Source organism: Amblyomma maculatum, chromosome 6 (genome assembly GCF_055883805.1).
Source record: "Amblyomma maculatum isolate TAMU_Amacu chromosome 6, ASM5588380v1, whole genome shotgun sequence".
In the NCBI taxonomy this organism is placed as follows: Eukaryota; Metazoa; Arthropoda; class Arachnida; order Ixodida; family Ixodidae; genus Amblyomma; species Amblyomma maculatum.
This window is the reverse complement of record NC_139349.1, coordinates 181405924-181427570: the sequence shown is the minus strand read 5'-3', so window position 1 is coordinate 181427570 and position 21647 is coordinate 181405924. Positions and strand designations below refer to the sequence as shown.

Genomic DNA, 21647 nt, shown 5'->3' with positions numbered 1-21647 from the left:
CACACCGGTCAGTATTCCTACCCCGCTAGAAATAGTTCGGACTTGTTGTAATGCTACCTTTGGCTAATTGGTATTTGTTATTTCAAGACTCACTGCAAGTCCTAACAACTATGTATCATAATACCTCCATCATTCTTTTGGTGATTTTAATTATCCTTTGATAAACTGGATCAATCCCGCTTCTGGTTTGTCAATGTGCAACACTGAAAGTGAATTCGTGAACACATGCATGGCTTTCGGTCTATCGCAGCTGGTCACTGAACCCACTCGTATTACTCAGCACTCATCTAATATTCTTAACCTAATTCAACACATGCAGATATCTATTCTTCGCTTACTTTTCTTCCCTTCCCTAGCGATCACACTGTAACTGCATTCTCTGTTTATCTTGCACTATTGCGCTACCAACACAGCGTTTAGTTTTTGAGCTGTCTGTGTAAAATGCAATGCAATTTTTGTATTTTTCTTTTAATGTCAGGTATTCTTGTAATATATGCTCATGTGGTGTGCATGTTTTCTGAAATTGCCTTAGTGTGAAGTCGAAAACTGCTGGGAGTGTGTACCATTATGGGGGTGGTTTATTTCTTGGGGCAATACTTGGCATTTCGCTAATGTCCAAGTCCTGGCACATTTGTTCGAAGTGCATGAGAAATATCTTAATCAACCGGGGCTTGTTGTAGAAGATTGTCCTAAATGGGCATTTCGTAACTACTGAATGACAGAGATGTTTTGGCAGAGAACGAATTTTAAGGATGTATGCACATGTTAGGGCGGATCGTCTATCTTTTAATGCAGGTTCATCTGTTTCCACGTAGAGGATGGTTATTGGGGATACGCGCCAGATGCTAACCGTAAACCAAGATTGTGTATGAAGTCGTTTTAAATAGGATGTCCTAGCAAAGCCATATACTATGCATCCGTATTTTAACTTGGAGCGCACCACGTAGCAGCAGATCTACGAAAGGCATGCTCAGTCGAACCACCACCATTCCTGTGAGAGTACCTTTAGCACGTTAAGTGCTTGGGCCGCTTTCTTTTCAGATTGTTTATGTGGGGAAGAAATGTAAGTTTTTTGTCGAATGTGATACCCAAAAATTTATGCTCTTGTTTCACTGGTAGTATGGTCTGGTTGAGGTAAAGCACGGGATCAGTCTGTCGGCCTCGTCTCAATGAGAATACAACAGCCACAGTTTTTTTAGGAGAAAACTTAAATTGATTGTTGTCTGCCCAGGTAGCTAGTTTATTTAGTGTCAACTGTAGCTGTCTCTCATAGGTGGATATGCTGGAGGAAGTGCATGCTCTTTGCAGGTCATCTACGTAGATGGAGTACATTATGGACTTTGGGATTAGAGTAGCTAACGAGTTCATTTTCACTATAAAGAGAGCTGTGCTTAGAATGCACCCCTTCAGCATGCCATTGTCTTATGTTAAAATCGTGAAGATTACTGTGCCTAAACGGACTTGGAATGTACGGTTCTTCAGGAAGTCATTCAAGCAGCTCAGCATCCTGCCATGGATACCTAGATCTGCCAGGTCGCGGAGGACACCAAACCTCCACGTGGTGTCGTAGGCCTTCTCCAGGTCGAAGAAGACCCTGATGCAGTGCTGCCTGTGACTGAACGCTTCCCGGATTGTGTTTTTGAGACGGACAAGGTGATCGGTTGTTGATGGTGTCTTTTTGAAGCCGCATTCATGTGTATCGAGAAGTTGCCGGAATTCAACAAAAAAAAGGCTAGTCTGATGTTTACGATGCTTTTAAAGGATTTTGCAATACCATTGGTTAGGGCTATCGGTCTGTAACTACTAGGACATGTGGGAGGTTTGCCTGGTTTCAAAAAGGGTACTACAGTTGAACCCGAATATACTGAACTCCAAGGAAATCGCGAAATAGATCGATAATTCGATATATTTGCGTTCAGACTTGCTAAGGGTGGGACTTGCATAAGCGACAACGTGTTGGTTTCCGTCATGCCGTTGTATGAGCACAGCACCCACGCCGATGCCACTTGCGTCAGTGTGGAGTTCAGTGGGAGCTGTCGGGCTGAAATGACGCAGTATGGGTCGCGAGGTAAGAAGAAACTTGAGCTGGCGAAACGCAGAATCACATTCAGGAGTCCATTTGAAAGGAATATCTTTCTGCAAGAGGCATGTGAGGGGGTAGGCTACGTCAGCAAACTTAGGCATGAAGCGTCGAAAGTAAGAGCAAAGTCCCAGGAAGCTCCTGAGTTCTTTCACAGACTTGGGCTCTTTGACGCAGCTGACAGCTTCAATCTTCTGTGGGTCAGGCCTAACACCGCCTTTGTCAACCAAATGCCCAAGCACAACGATCTGGCGTTCACCGAAGCGGCACTTCTTAAAGTTCAGCACGAGACCCGCTTTCTCCATGCAGTTAAGGACCACAGCTAAACGGCTGTTATGCTCGGCGAAGGTCCTCCCGAAAATCACTACGTCATCTAGGTAACACATGCAAATTTGCCACTTCAGTCCACGCAAAAGAGTGTCCATAAATCTTTCAAAGGTAGCCGGAGCGTTGCATAGGCCGAAAGGCATCACGTTAAATTCATATAACCCATCGGGAGTCACAAATGCCGTCTTCTCCTTGTCTTTCGGATGCATCGGTATCTGCCAGTATCTGGACCGTAAATCAACAGATGAAAAGTAGGAAGCTGAATGGAGGCAGTAAATGGCATCATCAACACGCGGGAGCGCGTAAACATCCTTCTTGGTGACAGTATTGAGGCGGCGATAGTCGACACAAAATCGCCAGGTGCCATCTTTCTTTTTCACGAGAATCACAGGGGCTAGATGATTCCTGAATGATTCCTCTTTGCATCATATCACGGACCTGTTCGTCAATTATCTTACGTTCTGAAGGTGAAACACGGTATGGTGTCTGTCTAATCGGGTGTACAGATCCAGTGTCGATCATGTGATGGGTGCGGGAAGGCGGAATCGGTGGTGGCTGATCTCGAGCAAAGTCGAACACGTCCGCATGTTTCATAAGAACCTCCATCAATATTCGGCGGTCGTTGGTAGGTAGCGATTTATTTATCATAGACTGAAACTGGGAATCACCATGATCAAGACATCTAGTTGAACGAGCAACGCCGTCACTGAACGCGGCGATGTGCATAGAAAGGCGTTCTTTAAAGACGGCGAGCTTCAAACCACGCGGCAATACGGCGGGTTCATTGGTATGGTTGACAGTCCAAAGCGTGGCACGGCCCTCGTTCACTCGAACAACGCTGCGGGGCACCAACACACTCTTTTTGGCACCAGAAAGGGAAGCGGGTTCTACCAGAGCGTCGAAGGCATTGGGAACCGCACCCGAAGACACAACTGGGACGAAGATGGCGGACATCGCCGGAACGACGGTATCCTCGAAGACAGAAAACACTTGGACCGCCCGCGGCGATTCTTCTATGAGGGCCGATCGAAGGCTGGGGCTTATTGATATCTCGCCACTGTTGAAGTTGAGAGTTGCGCCACACTGCTGTAAAAAGTCAACTCCTAGAATAACGTCGTGCGTAGAGCGAGGGAGCACCGTAAATTCAGTTCTAAATTCGTGTCCAGCCATCGCTACATTTACATAACAAATACCAAGCGGAAGCAACGATTCTCCCCCTACACCTCGAAATATGACAGTTCTATCCCAGCCAAACATAATTTTGCGACCGAGACGGTTCTTAAAATCTAAGCTCATCACGGAAACTGTAGCACCCGTATCCACTAAGGCCATAACACAAACACCATCCACTAACACTTCACCGCGGTTCTTCAGCATAACGACTGGTAGAGGAATTGGCAATATCGATGACCTGGCGACCGCACCTCCATCGGCCGCACACGCTAGTTTCCCGGTGGCGGAGAAGAACGACGGGGAGAAGGCGATTGTCGGGAGCGGCGGGCAGGAGGAGTCAGGCTGCGATCAGAAACTGGTGAGTCGTTGCGTGGTGGTACGTAGCAGAGGAGCCCGAAGGAGGGGGATAGGTCGGGTCACGGACTTCTGGACTCATGGTAGAACGGCGATTCCACCATTGGCGCTGGTAGCGTGGTGGCGGGTTCCGGCGGCGGCAGAATCTGGATATGTGGCCAAGCATACCACAGCGGTAACAGACGGGTGGTTCACGTGCACGGTCCAAATAATAGTCCTCGGTAACAGGATCGAAGCGGTCAGCAAAGTCCAGCCGCTGGGGTCGTTGCGGAGAAGGTGGTGCCCTGCAGTTGGTACGAGCTGGGGGAGCAGGGCCATATGAGTCATTTCGGTGGTCAGGGAGGAGCGGTAGAACGCCAAGAAGAGTGCTGGATGGGAGCTGCCTGCAGAGAGCAGCTATCACAGGGTATTGCACTGCGATTCACATCTTGATGGCGGGAGAGCTCATCACGGACAATTTGGCGAATCATGTCGGCCAAATGCGGAGGCTCATGTGAATGCTCGTGAGAATCCACGCTTGCAACAGATGGCCGAACTTCGGGGTTATGCGACGCAGCTTTAAAGTTTCGAAAGTACGACAGTGCTTGATCACGGCCGTGGGAGAATCTAAGTTTTCTTTTGTAATTAAAAAGTTATATACGTCCACCGCGATGCCCTTTAAGAGGTGGCCAACTCTGTCTTTATCAGACATGCTCGAATTCACCGCTTTGCAGAGTTTTAGGACCTCTTCTATGTACATTGTGCATGTTTCACCAGGCCCTTGGGCTCGCTGGAATTAAGTCTGCTCAGCGCATTTCCGTTTTGCCGTGGTATCCCTGAAACAATTTCGAATCTCCTCTTCAAAACGCTCCCAGCTCGTTAAGGATGCTTCATGGTTCTCAAACCATGTTAGGGCTGTGGAGTCCAAGAAAAAAACAACATTTGCCAGCATTACAGTGGCATCCCAGCGATTGTACTTGCTCACCCGCTGGTAATTGGTGAGCCAGTCGTCCACGTATTCGCCAGCCTTGCCAGAAAAGGTCCGCGGCTCACGGTAATGCTGCCATGCGGGTGCCGCTGGACCTGGCTGCCGTGCACCGCCGTCTTGAATCATTGTGAGTGTCAAAGGGGGGAGCCCAGCGAGTCGTCGGCTCGAACAAGGTAGAGAGGAATCCGTGGTGATCTTTCAGCACCTTCCACCACACTGTTAAGGTTTATTCACACAGTGGTTCTGCCCCTTAGCCTGATGTGCTAACCAAGATATAGTGAGCTTCCTCTTCTTGAGGAAGCTCACTATAGTGAGGAAGAAAGACAAGTGCCTACAGTGGCGGCGGGAACTGAAGTTTTCTTTGCCAAAGCACAATGTGTGTTCTGGACGCGCTTCCCTCTCATGCTCCTGATTTTTGTCCCTGTTGCGCTGCCGAACTGCCACATTTTGCACACCAGGCGATCCACATGTCGGTCGCTTTGAGTCAACGATGCGGCCTTGACAAGGTCTGAGCTCTTCGTAGTCGGCTAGCCGTCGTTCTAAACTGTACTTCAGCTTGCAGTGTTTTTTTTAGGAACACATAGAAACGGCGCAAAGAAAATGGGATGTTCGATAGCCCTCTGCATAACAGCTTGCCAACTTGACTCCCTTGCTTCCTTACGGAAACAGTACAAGGCAAAAAAAGAAAGAATCAGAAGGACAGAAACGCAGAAAGGTTCACTAGGCTAAAAAGTGCAAAGCATCAGGAGCCTGTAACCCTCAACCTGAGTCTGGCTTTTGGCATGGCGGAAGTTAAACGCAAAAGAACAGAGCTGAATGTAGGCGCAAAAAAGATCTGAGTACAAGCGGCAAAAGCCATCTCAGTAAATCCAAGTCGTGAGGAACTAGTATCGACAGCTCAGCTGTTTCCTCGCCTCAGGAGAATCTCAAGCAGCTACTTTGCTCAGTGACGAGGCCATTTTGGAAGTGGCGGTGAGTAGAGAGTCAGACGCTGATTCATCGGCCGGTGGGAGTTCGTTCTCAAAAGTTCAACCAACACAAAGCCCATCATCCCGGGTGTCATGGTACGCGAGTCGCTTCAGGCTGCACTACAATTTTTCGAAGACAACAAGGACAAGGATAATGCACTCAAAATTGCCGGTGCTCTGTGAAATTTTGAGTCCAGTGCACACCGTTATGTACAAAAGCAGTCATTAATTACAATTCTTTCTTTCTCAATAAAATCCTTTTTGTTTTTATTCATGACTCGTTATTATGGATGACTCGTTTCATGGACAGTTTTGGTCGGAAACCGAAGTGTCCATATTAACGAGGCACGACTGTATATCCATTTCGACTGTATGAGCCATAGTGGTATGTTGGGGAATAATTAGTTAGTTTTGGTGGGGTTACTCTTGTTTTCCCTCTTTTTTTTTGGAGTTTCATAGCCCCTGCACCACAGTCGTGGTGACAGTAAAGCCCATCACCTCGTTGGAGGCACTGGATGTCCGTGGTGAGCTCACGGATGGACTATCCTTTGGCCTCCCCCTGCTGTGGAAAACCTTGCGGGATAACAGCTCGGCGGCTGGCAGTCCCTCATTCTGAGGTGGCAGGGCAGTCTTCGCTGCCTCTGCATAGGGAGAGTTGGATGGGCCTACCATTACCTTAGATGTGACTTTGATAGGTGCCTGATTGCACTGTAGCGCTTCGACCCTCTGTGCTACATTTGCATAGTCTGCCTTAGCTGTGAACACAAAAAGGTTATTCTGTGCTAACCATTTTCTTGCTTCAGCAAATTATATGTTTTCTTTTGTCTTTATTGCAATGATTTTCTTTCCCTTTTTTCCAGGTTGGACAAGCTCTAGAGTATGAGGGGTGTTCTCCCTCGCAGTTGTCACAGTGAGGCACTGGAGCGTAGCAGTTCTCAACATGATGTTCCTTGGAGGCAAATTTTGCGCATGTTTTGCGCCCACGGCAGCTTTGAAATCCATGACCGTGTCGCTGCCAGTTAAAGCATCTTCGTGGGTTTGGTATGTAAGCACGTACTTTGACTTTGAGGTACCCTACTGCGATTTTTTTTTTGAAGTAAGCTTGAACTGAAAGTTAATATCAAGTTTTTAGTAGGGATCTCCTTGTCCTTTCTGATGGCGATTTGATGGACATTTATGACATTTTGATCAGCGAGTCCATCCATCATCTCCTTCTCGATGATGTGGAGGAAGTCAGATCCTGAAGTGACACCATGAGTGGTGTTTAGGGATTTATAGGGTTTTATGGTCACTGAATCCCTAATGGACTGAATGTTTGTAAGCTTTCTATATTAAGCTTCATCAGCGAGTTCGAGGAGCAGGTCTCCGCTGGTTAGTTTGCTCAGTTTGTACTTTTGGCCAAAAACATCGGTCAAACATTTTGGAACTAAAAATGGGGACAAGGTGCAGGCTGGCTTTTGGTCAATTTGGAGTGGATAAGGTGATACTTTGCAAAGCTTTTTTTTGGTTTGCACAAGCATTCAGCTATACCTTCGATCTGCCTTTTCTTTCCAAAGCGATCATGACGTTCAGGAGAGGAAGCGATAAAAGTAAATTTTTCGTTCAGCCAGGGTGGCAGCCACCCACCAGGGAGCCCAATGAGGGGACGTGACAGGAACTTGCAAGGCAGTCCTGCTAGCCCCAGCCATACACCCTGCTATAACCGAATATGGCGTAACGCAGGGCGGTTAGCCACACAGGGTATTAACCCTCGCCGCCTGGAAGTAGAAAGAGACTAAGGTAGAAGACAGGACAGTTGTGAGAAAGAGGATAGGAAAGTGAAAGATAAAGGGGAGGACAGGAAAAGGCGACTGCCGATTCCCCCCAGGTGGGTAGCCTGGAGGTGCCATCTATGGGAAGCGTGCGCCAAAGTGGTGTGTTGTCTCTGCCAAGGTCCAAACACTTCACATCGGCTCAACCACCAGGATCCCCTTTTCCCCAGACATGGCGATGCCATGCACGGCTAAGCATGGGTGCTAGGGGTCCATGGTGTCGCACGTACACACAAATATCTGCTTTAACAGATGCTCCCTGTGAGGTATGCTACCCATAGGTCACGGCGACAATGCCACCAAAGCCTATGCGGACGTCAACATATTTCTCCAAAGAGCCGAAGAAGCATGCCAGCTCGCACAATGTCTTATTCAACGCCAGCAACACCGCGACGCCAGTCATTACAACCTCTGACACAGAGATGTTCGCTATGAGCCTGGAGATCTTGTATGGATCTGGTCACCAGTGCGCCATCGAGGTCTCTCTGAGAAGCTACTTCGCCATTACTTTGGCCCATACAAGGTGATCCAGCATATTAGTAACATAAACTAAGAAGTTTTTCCTCAGGATCATTGATCCTCACCACAGCAGTGCTTAATAGCTGAAACTGTTCCCGTTCATATGAAACCATACCATGAAAGGCAGTGATAGTTTGTGTATCCAGCTTTGTGTTCCCTGTTTAGCCTGTGTGTACCCAGCTTGCGGTCACTGCCAGCATCGAGCCGCCGCTTGGGTGTAATGCCGCGTGCCTCTCTGCGACCGAGGAAAATGAGAATGAAGTTGAGTGTAGTGTGTGCTGCCGGACTGTCCCTGCAGTGTCTTCTGCCTTGTATTTGTTACAATATCTATAGTGGCCGCACAGCAACCAAAGTTCTGCATAAAAAAAATAACAAAATTCCTATAAAGGTGTTAGGAAAGGAAACAGGATCTCCCCAATACTATTCACAGCTTGCTTAGAGGAATTCAGGCATGGTGCTAGCGCACAAGGAGGACACACACTGCAGGTAGGCGGACAGGACAAACGCTAGACTTGCAACTGAAATTTATTCCAGAAAGAACACATTTATACATTTTTTTGTTCCTTTCCCTCCTCCTTAACATGCTCCGCTGGTGCCGCCTTCAGTTGCAGTCGCGTCAGAACTGATAAAAGCGATTTAAAAATGCCACGTTTACAGAATGCACTGAAATTTTTAAATTCAACAAATCTGAAATGCAAATGGGACGAAGAGCATGAGGAATACGGTACAAAAAGACCTTACAGAAACAAAATATAAACACGAAATAAAACCATTGTGGCGAAAGAAATCTTCAAAAGGTGACTTGAAGCTAAAACGGACATGTGCAAAGGCATGCCGCGGTGACATTAGATAAAACAGACAAAACAACCATAAAAAGATAAAAAGTACACCTTGACAACCGAGCAACAATTAGATGAGACAGACAAAACAACCATGAATTGATAAAAACTACACCGCGACAACCCCAGCAACAAAATGAGCAGGAGTTCCAACAAAAGTAAAGAAGAACCACAAAACCCTTGGCGCAACCCCACGCACAAGTCTTAGGGCAGAGGAAGAGTGATGGGAGAAAAAATTGTCCGCCAGATAGTAACAAGGGCTACGACGAATCATCGGCTACTGGTGATGGAAAAAACCTTCATAATTTTTTGATAGCCGCCACACCTTTCTGGATATTCCCATTCTTTATTACTGAGCGCGACAGAGGGCTTACTCGCGCATTCATCTCCTGCCAGTTTTATACAGAGGGCCTCAAGGATTTCCCTGCTCTCCCTAGTATTCATCTTCACTATGGCTGCGGTCTCCTCCCATCTTGGAGTACAGTCTGGTTGGCGACGGCACTTTTTGCAATGTTCGGCCAAGTGGCCATCCATCGCAATGCCTGAAACCTTTAGCTGGTCCTCCTGCAATCTTTCGTTAAGGCAACGGCCTGTTTGTCCGAGGTAGCGTTTTCCGCAGGGCAGGGGAATGTTGTAAACCACGCCCTTCTGACATTTCACGACTTTTCTCTGGTGTTTCTTAGTGCAGGCATTGTTCTTCATGCCGTCGTTGATGATCCTGCAAAGCCTGCTCAACTTCTGTTAAAACAACCGAGATGCCATTTCTTTGCCCCGATTTTTCTGAGCCGGTGTGACACGGCGTGCAGGTACGGAACAGCTACCTGCCGGCCGTTAGGCTTGCTCTCGGCTACGGACGCTACAACTTCCATCGGATAGCCCGATTTCCTCATCCGTGCCACCTGCTCACTGAGACTGTCAAGAATCACGTGAGGACAAGACTTGCAGATAGCACCACGCATGCAGTTCAGCACGATGCTTCTTTTCACCGACTTAGAATGGGCTGAATTATAGAGTAAAATTTCTTTTTGAGACTCGCCAAGAATTACACATATTCAGGAACTGCAGGCAGTTATTGGTAGGAAGCTCATGCGTGAATCTCAGCCCCTCCGCGCCTTTTCGGAACAGATTATTAACACACTCCACTGCTTCCATTTCAACTTGCACTTGGGTAGAGCTGTAAAACACAAGAAAATCATCACCGTACCGAAATACCTTAATGAAGTTCAGCATTTTTTCATTTTCCAAATATGTTGCAATGCATTTGTCTTTATCTTCTTATTTTTATGGTTGTTTTGTCTGTCATCTAACGTCACCTCGGCATGCCTTTACACATGCCCGTTTTAGCTTTCACGTCACCTTTTGAAGATTTCTTTTGCCACAACGGTTTTATCTCCTGTTTATATTTTGCTTCTGTAAGGTCTTTTCGTACCGTATTCCTCATGCTCGTCCCATTTGCATTTAAGATTTATCAAATTTAATCATTTCAGTACATTCTGTAAACATGGTGTTTTTAAGTCACTTTTATCACCTCTGATGCAACTACTGCAACTGAAGGTGGCACCAGCGGAGCATGTTAAGGAGGAGGGAAAGGAAAAAAGAAAATGTATAAATGTGCTCTTTCCGGAATAAATTTCAGTTGCAAGTCTATGGTTCGTCCTGTCCGCCTACCCGCAGTGTGTGTCCTCCTTGTGCGCTAGCACCATGCCTAAATTCGTTCACCAGCTAGCCCAGTTAAGAGCATTGCTCAGAGGAAGTATTCAGAGACTTGGAATGGGAGCAGTTAGGGACAAGAGTTCATGGAGAATACCTCAGTAGTCTGCGATTTGCTGATGACTCAGGGGATGAATTGCCAAAAATGATTGATGACCTAAACAGGAAAATTCAAATGCATATGCAGAAAGTTCAACAGCCTCGGGTAGGAACAGCAGTTTACAATAGGTAGCAAAGCACTGGAAGGGGCAGGCAAATATGTCTACTTAGGACAGGTAGTAACCGCAGATCTGAACCATGAAAGGGAAATAACTAGGAGAATAAGATTAGAATGGAGCGCATTTGGCAAGTACTCGCAGATTATGGCTAGCAGCTTACCATTATTGCTGAAGAGGAGAGTATATAATAGTTGTATTTTACCTGTACTCACCTACGAGGCTGAAACGTGGACGGTAACGAAAAAGTTGAAAGTTGAACGAAGTTGAGGAGGGAAGAGTGAACAGGACGGGCGCAGATTTGCAACTGGTTATTGAATCAAGACATAGATCCCTCATCAAGAGCACTGCTACTTTATCGAATTCAAGGACGTCAATTCTTTCTGATACAGAAGTATCGAAGCTTCGCTTACACACTTTTCTGGCCCATATCTATCTGTCTGCATCGATTCGAAGATTTCACGTGCTTTCTTACCCTATCTTAGTATGCTCAAATAGTGCCCTGCAATCTTTACACAAAAGAGTGTTTAGACAAATGCATACCGCTGTTAGAACCCAAAGGATTTTTGTGCTCTTGTAGACGCTTATTAATGCAGTGTCCCATCTGTGCGGGATTTCATACACTGCTTCAGTTCTGCTGGGCAGAAATTTTGTCCCATGGTTGACTGATTCTGCAGCCTGCCTTGCTTTGCACATCTTTGTAAGTTAATTGGCACAGACGGGAGAACTTCCAGAACGCAGAAAGGAGCATCTCCACACCCAATTTCCTCCCTATAAGACCTCGCTTGAAGAGGATAGGGTGTGGAGGTGCTCCTCTCTGCGCCTAAAGAAGCGTGCTTGTGGCTGCCACGTTTGTATGCAGCCAAAATTCTTCCCACTCGACCTGGGAATCCGTACCATTAAGAAGTTTCTGTAGTAAAGTTCAGCTTGCTCTAAAATAGCTGTGGATGGGTGAACGCACCAGATGGCAGAGCGCGTCCACACTGGGTGGTTGTTGCAGTACGGTGGCCTTGTTCCACGAGCACTCCAGTATCATCATGTCTTCCCGGGCGCCACTTTGGTGCGAAGGGTCATAGTGGTGCAGAATGTCGTATTTGGCATTCACCTGCATGGTTGTCTGCACAAAACACCAGCTCCACATTACATTCCTTGAGGAGAACAACCAAGCTTTCAGTAACCCAAGATATTATAAGCAAAAGACACCAGCTAACATGCGATGAAACCAAACAAAGATTATCAAGTGCTAAGACACTTTAGCGCAATTTGGAAGGCCAGTCTTCAATGCCATTTATTTCATATACCGCATTTAGTAACAGTGTAAGCGTATAATACATGTACTTAAATTTCCTCCCTCTGCTTTCCATGACCTTCTCATTCGTTATACACCCTGCGACAAAATTTAAAGTGACAGAGGCAAAAAATGAGGCATCAGTCATAAAATTCAGTTTTTGCCTTGAGGAAAGTCATGTCAACAGACTGCATGTCATAACCACTGATCTTCACTTTGGGGCTGGATGGCAGACTTGGTGGCCAAAAGTGAGACACAACAAGTTAGCCTTTGGCAGGTCATGAAATGAGCCATCGACATATTTAAATTTAATTTTTTGCTATATACTTTGCACATCTTTTCATTGTTCATGTCTGTTTCCCCGACAATCTCTACCAGCGGAATCTTCGGGAAAAAGATTTCAGAAAAAACAGCCGTATGCATTGAAAAGGAAAGAGATGACATTAGTTGACAACAGGCCGTCAATGCACGTGATATGCACGGGGCCATGTCTGCTGTGCTTTCTGTCATCCCGTTTTGCTGATCTGGGTTTCAATGTGATACATCAACGGGTATTTATTCATATGCCTACACTGCGCCCACAAAGCACTACAGTAGTGGTTTATATGTTACAAAAAGTGACATGTAAACTAGGCACAGTTGTCAAAGCAATCATCAAGAGCGACAAGTCATCAACATAAAGGTGGAATGGTAATGTAAAAAGACATGAAACAGGTAAGCAGATGCAACGCAAACAGCTTGCCAGCAGCCTACGAAGCTAAAAATCAGGAGCAGGGATACAAAAACAGCATGTAAAACCCACCCTAATCAACAAGGCAATCACCAAGAAAATCAAGTCGTCAAGATAAAGTAGAACAGTTGAGTGAAAGACAGTAATCAGACCCAAAAAAACAACTTGCCAGCAGCAGTATAATAAGTTAATACAAGAAAGTAGAAAAGCAGTAATACAATCTTTACACTGGTGCCCATAGATATTGCAAAAAAGTCATCAGTCGCTGAGACAACGCGTTCTGGTAGACTATTCCACTGCTTTATTGTTCGCAGGGAAAAAAGCCATCAATCGGTAGGTGGAAATCTCCTTCAGGCAGCCGACAGCTGTCCAGAGTGGTGTTAAGACTGAGCCAAAGCCAAGATGCAGCTACAGTCGCCAATTGAAAAAAAATGTCTGAAAAAATTAATTCGCACTAAAAACATCACTTTATTTACCCAGCGGCTTGAAAAATTGGTAAAGCTCTTTCTGCGGGAACGTCACGCAACGATCGGAGCAGCACGGTGTTCAAATAAAGGGGCACCAACACATGCAAACCAGTTCAGGCAGAGCCTCGCTATTTCCACATGACTCTACGTCAGCATCATTTTTTTTGTCTCCTGCGCGAAAAAAGAAATGCGGCAGCAGTAGCTGTCTCTGCAGGAGCGGCAGAAGTCTGCTGCTGTACGCGTTAGTTACAAAAAAAAAATTGAAGGGGTCTCTTGCAAGCTCCAGCAACCGTCCAGAGTTGGAACGCAAAACTCTCTCGGAAGTCATCTTTATTTGGGATACTGGATGTACTGCCTTGTCCTGTCCTCCTCTTTGCTGTGTCTCGTCTTTTGGCTGGTTAAGTATGAACCTATACCAACTTGCCCAGTCGTCAACCATGTACTGCAAATAGCAGCGGGCACTTTTCGATGCGCTAGACAGGTGGGCAATTTTCTTTTTGCCTCCATGCTCCCTGCCTACAAGTGTGCGAGTCTCGCTGGCTCCCTCGCTCGTAGCTACACACAAGCCAATATGTACAGTCACGTCATAGAAGCACGTTCACACTGAGTCCTCTCTGGGGAGGAGCTCCATCACCGTCCACCTCCATCAGATGCCAGCGTGACAGATGTGAGGGAGGAGGAAAAAAATTACAGGAGTTCAGCGCTGCTGAACCAAATATTGAGCGAAAGCATTAGCTGAGGGTGACTGAGCATTTTTCTCTTTTTCATCTTCCTCAGCCCACATATAAAGCCCCGCTTTAACCAAGCCGTATGAACGTGCCTTAGTGGCCTATAGGAGTAACCTGAATGCCAGGGTCCTAGCAGGCTGATTCCAACATAACCGTCCCATGTGAAACGAGAGACCCAAGTTGGAAGCTCCTGCCGACCGCTTGAGTTGGTAGCCCAGCTCTCACCCTAGTGTCACGTAGGGTGTGACGTCACAGCGTAACGTGGGTAAGACATGGCTACCGCCGCGCTACGCTGAAGGCTTGAAACCTAGAGTAGTAATGCTTTCCCAATAAAAACGGTTGCAGAATGAGGCCTGACGGGCATGTGATGGCTTGCAGCAAGTCGCAATTTGCAGGAGCATGCAGCTAGCAGTGCCTGCTATCGAGAGCACAGCGTATATGTGGAATGCATGCAATGCACACCGGTTACTTCAGTCATATTGAACCATTGAACAAATTTTCCCAAAAGCACACACTATAGACCTCCTTCACTCCAACTACGCCACGAAGATGTGGTGGCACTGTCGTCGTCAGTGACTGTCACGTGGTAGGCAAAACAAGATTTCAGTCGCTTTTGCCTACCGTGACTGTGGGGTGGTTTGCTGGTTTGTAGCTGCCGAAAAAAAAAAAAGAAAGCAGCACCATGCCGGGTTGCGTCACCGTGGCATGTGCCAAAAGGAACAGAGAGGGAAATTTAGTAACGCTGCACCGGTTTTTTGCCGACACAGACCGCCGTAAACAGTGAACCGCCGGGATGATGCAAGAACGCGGGCTCATCAATTAAGCGCTAACCGCATGAGGCAACAATTCGCGGCATCACGCGGCATGTAGCCGCGAATTGTCGCCTCATGCGGTTAACGCTTAACTGATGAGCCGGCGTCTGTATCCAGAGGGCTGCTGAGGGCCGCCAAAGCATTGCCGCTCGTCTCTGTCCCTCGGTTTCTGGGATTTTAGAAAATTTTGCATGTCGCCCGGAAGCAGCTCGCGAGGCAGCCAATCACAGAGGGCTTTAGGGTGCTCAACTTCCGTTCTGGCTTTTTTTTTTATTGCGTGTGAAGTTTGTTTTCCTAGTCTGGTTTGGGCGAAGAACCTGGTGCCTTCACGCGCTCACTTCGTCTGATCCGTGTATATATGTGTGCATCGAGATAATTCAGTAAAAGCTTGGAAGGGTAATAAAAGAAAGAAAAAAAAGGTTAGCGTGGCTAGATATTAATTTCCGAAAGGAGCAGGAGAAAGTCAATGCAAGTCAGCATCGCAGTGTAGTAGCGCATCGCTGCGCTGTGACCCTTTAAAATATAATGCGTTACAAGAAATTTCATCAGTGTTTTATCATACTTCATGCTGTTTAATGTTAGAAATGGGATATAGCGTGATTGCACTCCCCTTGACCGAATCACGAGGCGGCAGTAACAGAGCAACGCTGAAAACGCGCCTCTCTGTCACTGAGCCCCGTCGCTCTGTGCGGTATGCACTAGCGACAACGACAGGCGTTAGCAGCGGCGTTGGCGGCGGCGTCGCGCAACGGATCGCTAGGGGTTGTCGCCTCATGCGGTTACCGCTTTAAGCAACAACACTGTCACGGCTAAGCTAGAGCTTATTCACCTTTACACCAGAGCAGTCTACCTGCTCAAAGGCCGCGAATAACTCAAGTTTGGCCTTCTTTACGGCATGTAATGGGATCTTTGTTTTGATGCGGGAGTGACTGCACACGTAATATGTGTAGACGAGGCAGGCAGTAAATTGTAACGCATAGGCCTGTTCCTTTGTTGGATCATGCGTAGATGTATTTACCTATGTAAACAATTCCTCAAAAACCTTTTTTTTCCTTTGATAATTGTATGAATGCATAGTGAGCTGCTGCGCGAGCGATCTGTGTTGCACTCAGAGAAAAGGAACCAGCGAAAACAGACACAAGACAAGAACAAAGAAGGAAGTTATTTTAAAATGAGCATCGGAGTAAATCAGTTGCAAGTCCAGCATTGTGGTGTGTACCTTCTTTGTTCTTGTCTTGTGTCTGTTTTCACTGGTTCCCTTTCTATGCAATATGAACCAACTAGCCCAGCAGTTTGCACTCCTGTGTTGCACTCCTACGTGGTTATGTCGCATGGATAACCTTCGTCGTGTTCACCTCAAATTATTTTAATCTATTTCCTGATGAAGAATGCCATTGCGCATTGAAAGCGCGTTGAAAGCTCTATCGGGGCTGTTTTTTTTTTTTTTTCAAACAGACCAGTTGTAGTTGTATACTACAGCGGCTAATTGTGAACAAGTGTTGTGGGGTTCAGCATCACCGAGCGATATATGGTCTGGTGATCCACTCTCTCGGGATCTTTACATCAACTACATACTGCATGGCACACTGTCGCATTCCGAGTTTATCCTACACTGAAATGCGGCCGGGACTAAACTGGGTCGCTCTAACTATGGAACCACCGCAGCCGCTGCAGCTTTTCATTGCAATGCAAGCTAAAAGCGTGAATACCCGTGATGAAATTGTGAGCATTAACACCGACAAACAGAGCAGATATAACAAATGTGATTTCAATGCGCAATGCCCTTGCTACTGTTGCCATGCTTACCTAAAAGCTGCCCGACGCTAGCGAAGGGCTTCGTGGTTACCAAAAATGCTCATTTGCCGCTCAGTGTGAAGAATCATCAAAGAATGTAATGATGGTTCCAGTTTTTTACTTCGTACGTGGTTTGCACGAGCTGTTTACGAGCAAGAAAAATCCCCGATTACTTACTAGATTGAAAGTAGTTGTTAGCATCCAAAGCTTTCCAATTCTCAATGCATTATGCGGTTAATTTGCTCGGCGAAACCAGCAAATAGATAAAAATTAACATTTCTCATTTCTCCTGCCGGGTAATAACCCTTCGCTTGTGCGCCTTGAACACACTCTCTGTCTACATGGTACGGCGTTCGAGATCGTACGCTACACGCCTTGTATGGGGAGTTTTTCAGTGTATCACCTTTGTTCTCACAGCTGAGGCTCACATCTTGTGTACACGAACATGACAGAATGCGGTCCGAGTCTATTATTCAAGAGACAAAAGTGAGTTTTAAATGGAAAACGCATGTCTAGTGTTATGCTCTCTTTGTCTGCATTTTGCCCTTTCTCTTTAAAAGGAGACCTGATTCGGCATTTTCAGGGTTCACATAAACCCCCAGCACATGGTTATTTCGTCTGCCAAAAAGGCGCCGGCACATCACAATAGCACGCTCTTGACAAGCGTGGCCACAGTGCCACTCCCGTGCTTTTTGCCTACCATGAGATCGTAGCAGACTGCAGTGCCACCTCAATCGCCTTGTTTGTTTGTAAACATGGAGGAGGTCTATATGATTTAATCAGGCATGTCTGGAAAATCGGGAATCGAAAAACTCAGTCGGCAACTGCACTACCTGATGGTGTGCCGACAGTGCTCACTAAAGCGCCTGCAGATGGTATGACACTACTGTTCCAATAAAGGGTACTAAGTGCTGCCTTGTACTGTACCAAATAAAGCCCTATTCCTGATCGGGCTCTTATCCATATTGCCTGCTAGAGCACTGCACTGGCCCGATTTTCAGGCCCAGCCCAGGCCCATGGCTCCAAGCCCGGGCCCACGCTAACATAAAGCAGGCAGGAACCAGGCCCGTGCTTCAGCGACTAGGCCCGTCTTAGATCCGGTAAAGTCAGTCTGCGCGGACACCTTAAACATGTACAGTTAAGACAAAAGAATGACATATGTCTCACTTTTTTTTTATCTAATCATAAATATTCTAGTTCTGATTGACAAGTAACAATAATAAGGCTCAACAGGAATTCCAAGCCTGTGAAAGAAAAATATTTTGAAAAGGCTGCATGAAGTGTTCCTTTTTTATTGAAACCGCGTGAGATTGTAATAAACTGATTTAATAATATTGTATGTGCAGAGCCATGAGTGATTATCCTCTGTTATCTGAACTGCTGAATAAGCACTTGTAGGTGTGCTGTTGAAGAAATTTTTTTTCCTTTGGTCATCACTGTATTTCATGTGTAATTTTTAGCCTACTACGAGCCCAAATTAAGGGAACGTGCAGAGTAGGTCAGAGAAATAACTCAAGTTACTGGCATTCTAGTGGGAATCAAGAAGAAATGTGCATGGGCAGGACATGTAGTGCAAAGAGAGGATAACCGATGGTCGCTTAGGGTAACAAACTGATTCCAAGGGAAAGAAAGCATAGCAGGGGGCGGCAGAAAGTTAGGTGCACGGATGAAGTTAAGTTCGCAGGAGTCAAGTGGATGCAGCTAACACAGGATCGGGTTAATTGGAGGAATATGGGAGAGGCCTTCACCCTGCAGTGGGTATAGTCAGGATGATGATGATTATTATGCGTGTACTTTTGATGTAACCAACCCACTTTTACCTCAGTACTGAACAGGATTGATAGCCGTTATACTTAGTACATAAGGATAAATCCAATTGAGAGAAAATTTTTACAAAATATTCTTCTCAGCAGACAAGGGCACAGTTAAAGCACAGGCAGAAGCAAAGGCTTGGTCAAGAAATTTTGGCATGACATTTTAATTAAATATCAAGCTCAGTGCGCATTTAAGAGCCATGAATTACATGCATTTTAAATATGGCTTCTTATCAACAATTGGCTCTTTGAGCAAGTTCTTTGCTTAATTGAACACTAAGAGATTGGCCCTGGAAACTATGCCACAAGAACCTGCATGGGCAGGAAAAGCAAAAAACTGCACACTCTTGTGAAGAACTCATAGCCGAATTTCCGCATCTCTATGGGGAACAAAAGCAAAAAGCCTGTTTACTGTGCATATATGTGTGTTTGACTACCCGAAGACTCCAAAAGCCGTATGCTTTTATCCAATGGCGTTTTCGTAGCGTAGAGACTTTTTATAAAAGGGGCTCACAGGGGGGGGGGGGGGTGAAGGTGAGGCAGTTGACAGTTGACAGCCGTGTGGTGCGGACGCGTGTTCCATCACTCCTCCGATTGCACATGGCTACCGGAAACGGACGGACTGGAGACAGCGGGAGCTTCCGAAGGGTCAAATAGATGAGTTCTTTCTTTTATTAACTTTATTTCGTTTTCAGCTAGTTAGGTTAGGTGCAGCCTAAAGAATAGATTTTAGCTCTTGGTCCTAGCGGCCTAGGTTTTTCGTGCTGGCAGCTAGGTTTTCTTGGCGTTCATTATTTAGCTATCTAGTTTAGATAAATTTTTTTTTTTTTCTAGGCTATTGGCATTCGCAGAATTGGTTTTAAACGCGTATTTGCTAGTCCTTTCTTGTGTCTTCTTTTGGCAATTTGTATATTCTGAGAATTCGTAATAGATATAGTTCAGTCGATGAGCGCTTAAGATATGCAATCAAAAGAAGGTAAACTGTACTCAGTGTGAGGCGCAGGTTAATCTCAAGGAAACGCGTTTTGACTATGTAGGTGAAGCGGAAGGCAGCAACTTTTTGTGTCGGTGTTGCGTACTGAGTGCGCGTCTTGATAGATTTGATCAGGAAAGGGGCAGTTTAGTGTCTCGTGTGGATGATTTAGAAAATGAAGTACGTTTGTTAAGAGCAGAAAATCAGAAACTGCTTAGACAGCTTACTCAAATTGAAAAAAAAAGGGGCCGACTTTATCCTTGGAACCAACGAGGATGAACATTCCAATGCGGGCCACGTGGCTGGGGCCAGCACTGGCATGGAAGGCATAAGCAAAGTAAGTCAGGCGGATCCGAACCGTCAGAGTTATTTAGAAGCAGCTAAGACACCGGAAAAAAAGGAAGAAGTAAGGAAGAATGAAAATCCCAGAGATAAGGACACAGATAACCGAAAGCAGGAGCCAACAGTTAGGAGAGGGAGAGAGAAGGCCCAGGTGCCTATCGCCGGAGATTCTAACATGAACAGGTGCAAGCGAGATATCTTGGAACGTGTAAGAGGTGATAAGAAAGAGTTGGTTGGAGCCTTACCAGGGAGAACAATGAGGGCAGTGCTAAAAGAGAGTAAAAATAGGATGTTGAAGAATTCCGCAGAGCGCAGTATGGTAATAGTAGCCGCGGGGTTAAACGATGTCCGAAATGGTGACGCTGCAGGAGTGGTGGAAAGTTTAGGTAAGGGAGTTGACAAGATCAGGGAGATAGCACAGCAGACGCAGATAGTTGTATGCACAGTACCAGAGGTGCTAGGATTGAACGGAAAGATGGAAAAGGACGTGGTGACAGTTAATCAGGACATAAGAAAGTTAAGCCTGGAGAAGCGTTTCGAAGTGGTTGAGGTAAACAGGGAGGTACATAAAGCAGGCTTTGGTAGGGCTTTTCAGCGAGATGGCATTCATTTCACCAGAAGGGTGGGAGCAAAGATCGGCTGGCGCCTATCAGGCAGGGCTGTAGCTTTTTTAGGGGGTCCGTGAGGACTCCGTGCACAGAGGTAGTTAGAAGTGAAGCAGAAGAAAGTGCAATAATGGAGGCTGAGCCCCCAAAAATGGCAAAGAGTAGGTCGAGAAAGAAAAGTACAAAAAAGAAATTTAAGACTAGGATCAGCTACATAAGCATGCAAGGAGGTAGAAAAAGAGCGAAATGGCTAGAGATAGAACAGCAGTTGAAGGATGACAAAATAGGAGTGTACGCTCTTTTCGAGACTCATCTCAGGCATCTAGAAGATCCGCCGTTTATAGAAGGCTACGTCTGGGAAGGGTGCAACAGAACGAGAACGGAAAAAAAGGGTGGAGGGGTAGGTATGTTGATACACCAGGGAACAAATTGGCAAAGAATTAAATCATCTTGTAAGGAACATATCTGGGTTTCAGGAACAATTGCCGGCATAAGGACATGGCTAGGGGTAGTTTATTTAGGAACAGGACATCAATGCAGGCAAGAAAACAGGAATCTTGTTGAATGTCTCAGTGACGAAATAAGCCAGTTTGGAAACGGGGCCAATATTATTCTACTGGGGGACATGAACGGCCACATCGACGATTTGGATGGATACACGGATTGTAACGGCAAGCTAATGCTAGATTTCTGTGAGCCACACGATCTAGTTATAGTAAATAGAGAAACAAAATGTGAAGGCCAAATCACGTGGGAATTCCGCAACAGGCAGACGACCATTGACTATTGTCTAATGTCGCAGGAAATTTATAGCAAGGTCACAAAAATGGAAATAGACGAAGAAGGGGAGTGTAGTCTGGGAAGTGATCATAAACGTATTAGTCTGCAGATGGGGCCCTTGATGAAAAGAAAAATGGAACTTAGACAAAACGTAAACGCAAAATTAAACGACGAGCAAATATCGCAGATAGCTGCAGACATAGAGGAAGCAATAGAGAAAAGCCCCATGGAAGACTGGGACTATGAACAGGTAGAACTACTCATAAGGAGGAAAATTCAGGAGGTTAAAGTAGCAAACCGCTGGAATGAAAAGAGGAAGCCACGGAGCTGGTGGAATAAGGAAATCAGGGA

General features: G+C 46.1%; 1 protein-coding gene across 3 annotated transcripts in view; it reads right to left on the bottom strand.

Annotated features, from left to right (window-relative positions):
- Positions 1–21647, bottom strand: part of Zwilch (zwilch kinetochore protein) — a 183245-nt gene that overhangs the window by 154746 nt on the left and 6852 nt on the right. For all 3 annotated transcript variants that reach the window (XM_084607722.1, XM_084607723.1, XM_084607724.1), the window contains exon 5: positions 11925–12080. In XM_084607722.1, coding sequence (XP_084463848.1) covers positions 11925–12080 — 156 coding nt within the window. The remainder of the gene's footprint in view (positions 1–11924; positions 12081–21647) is intronic.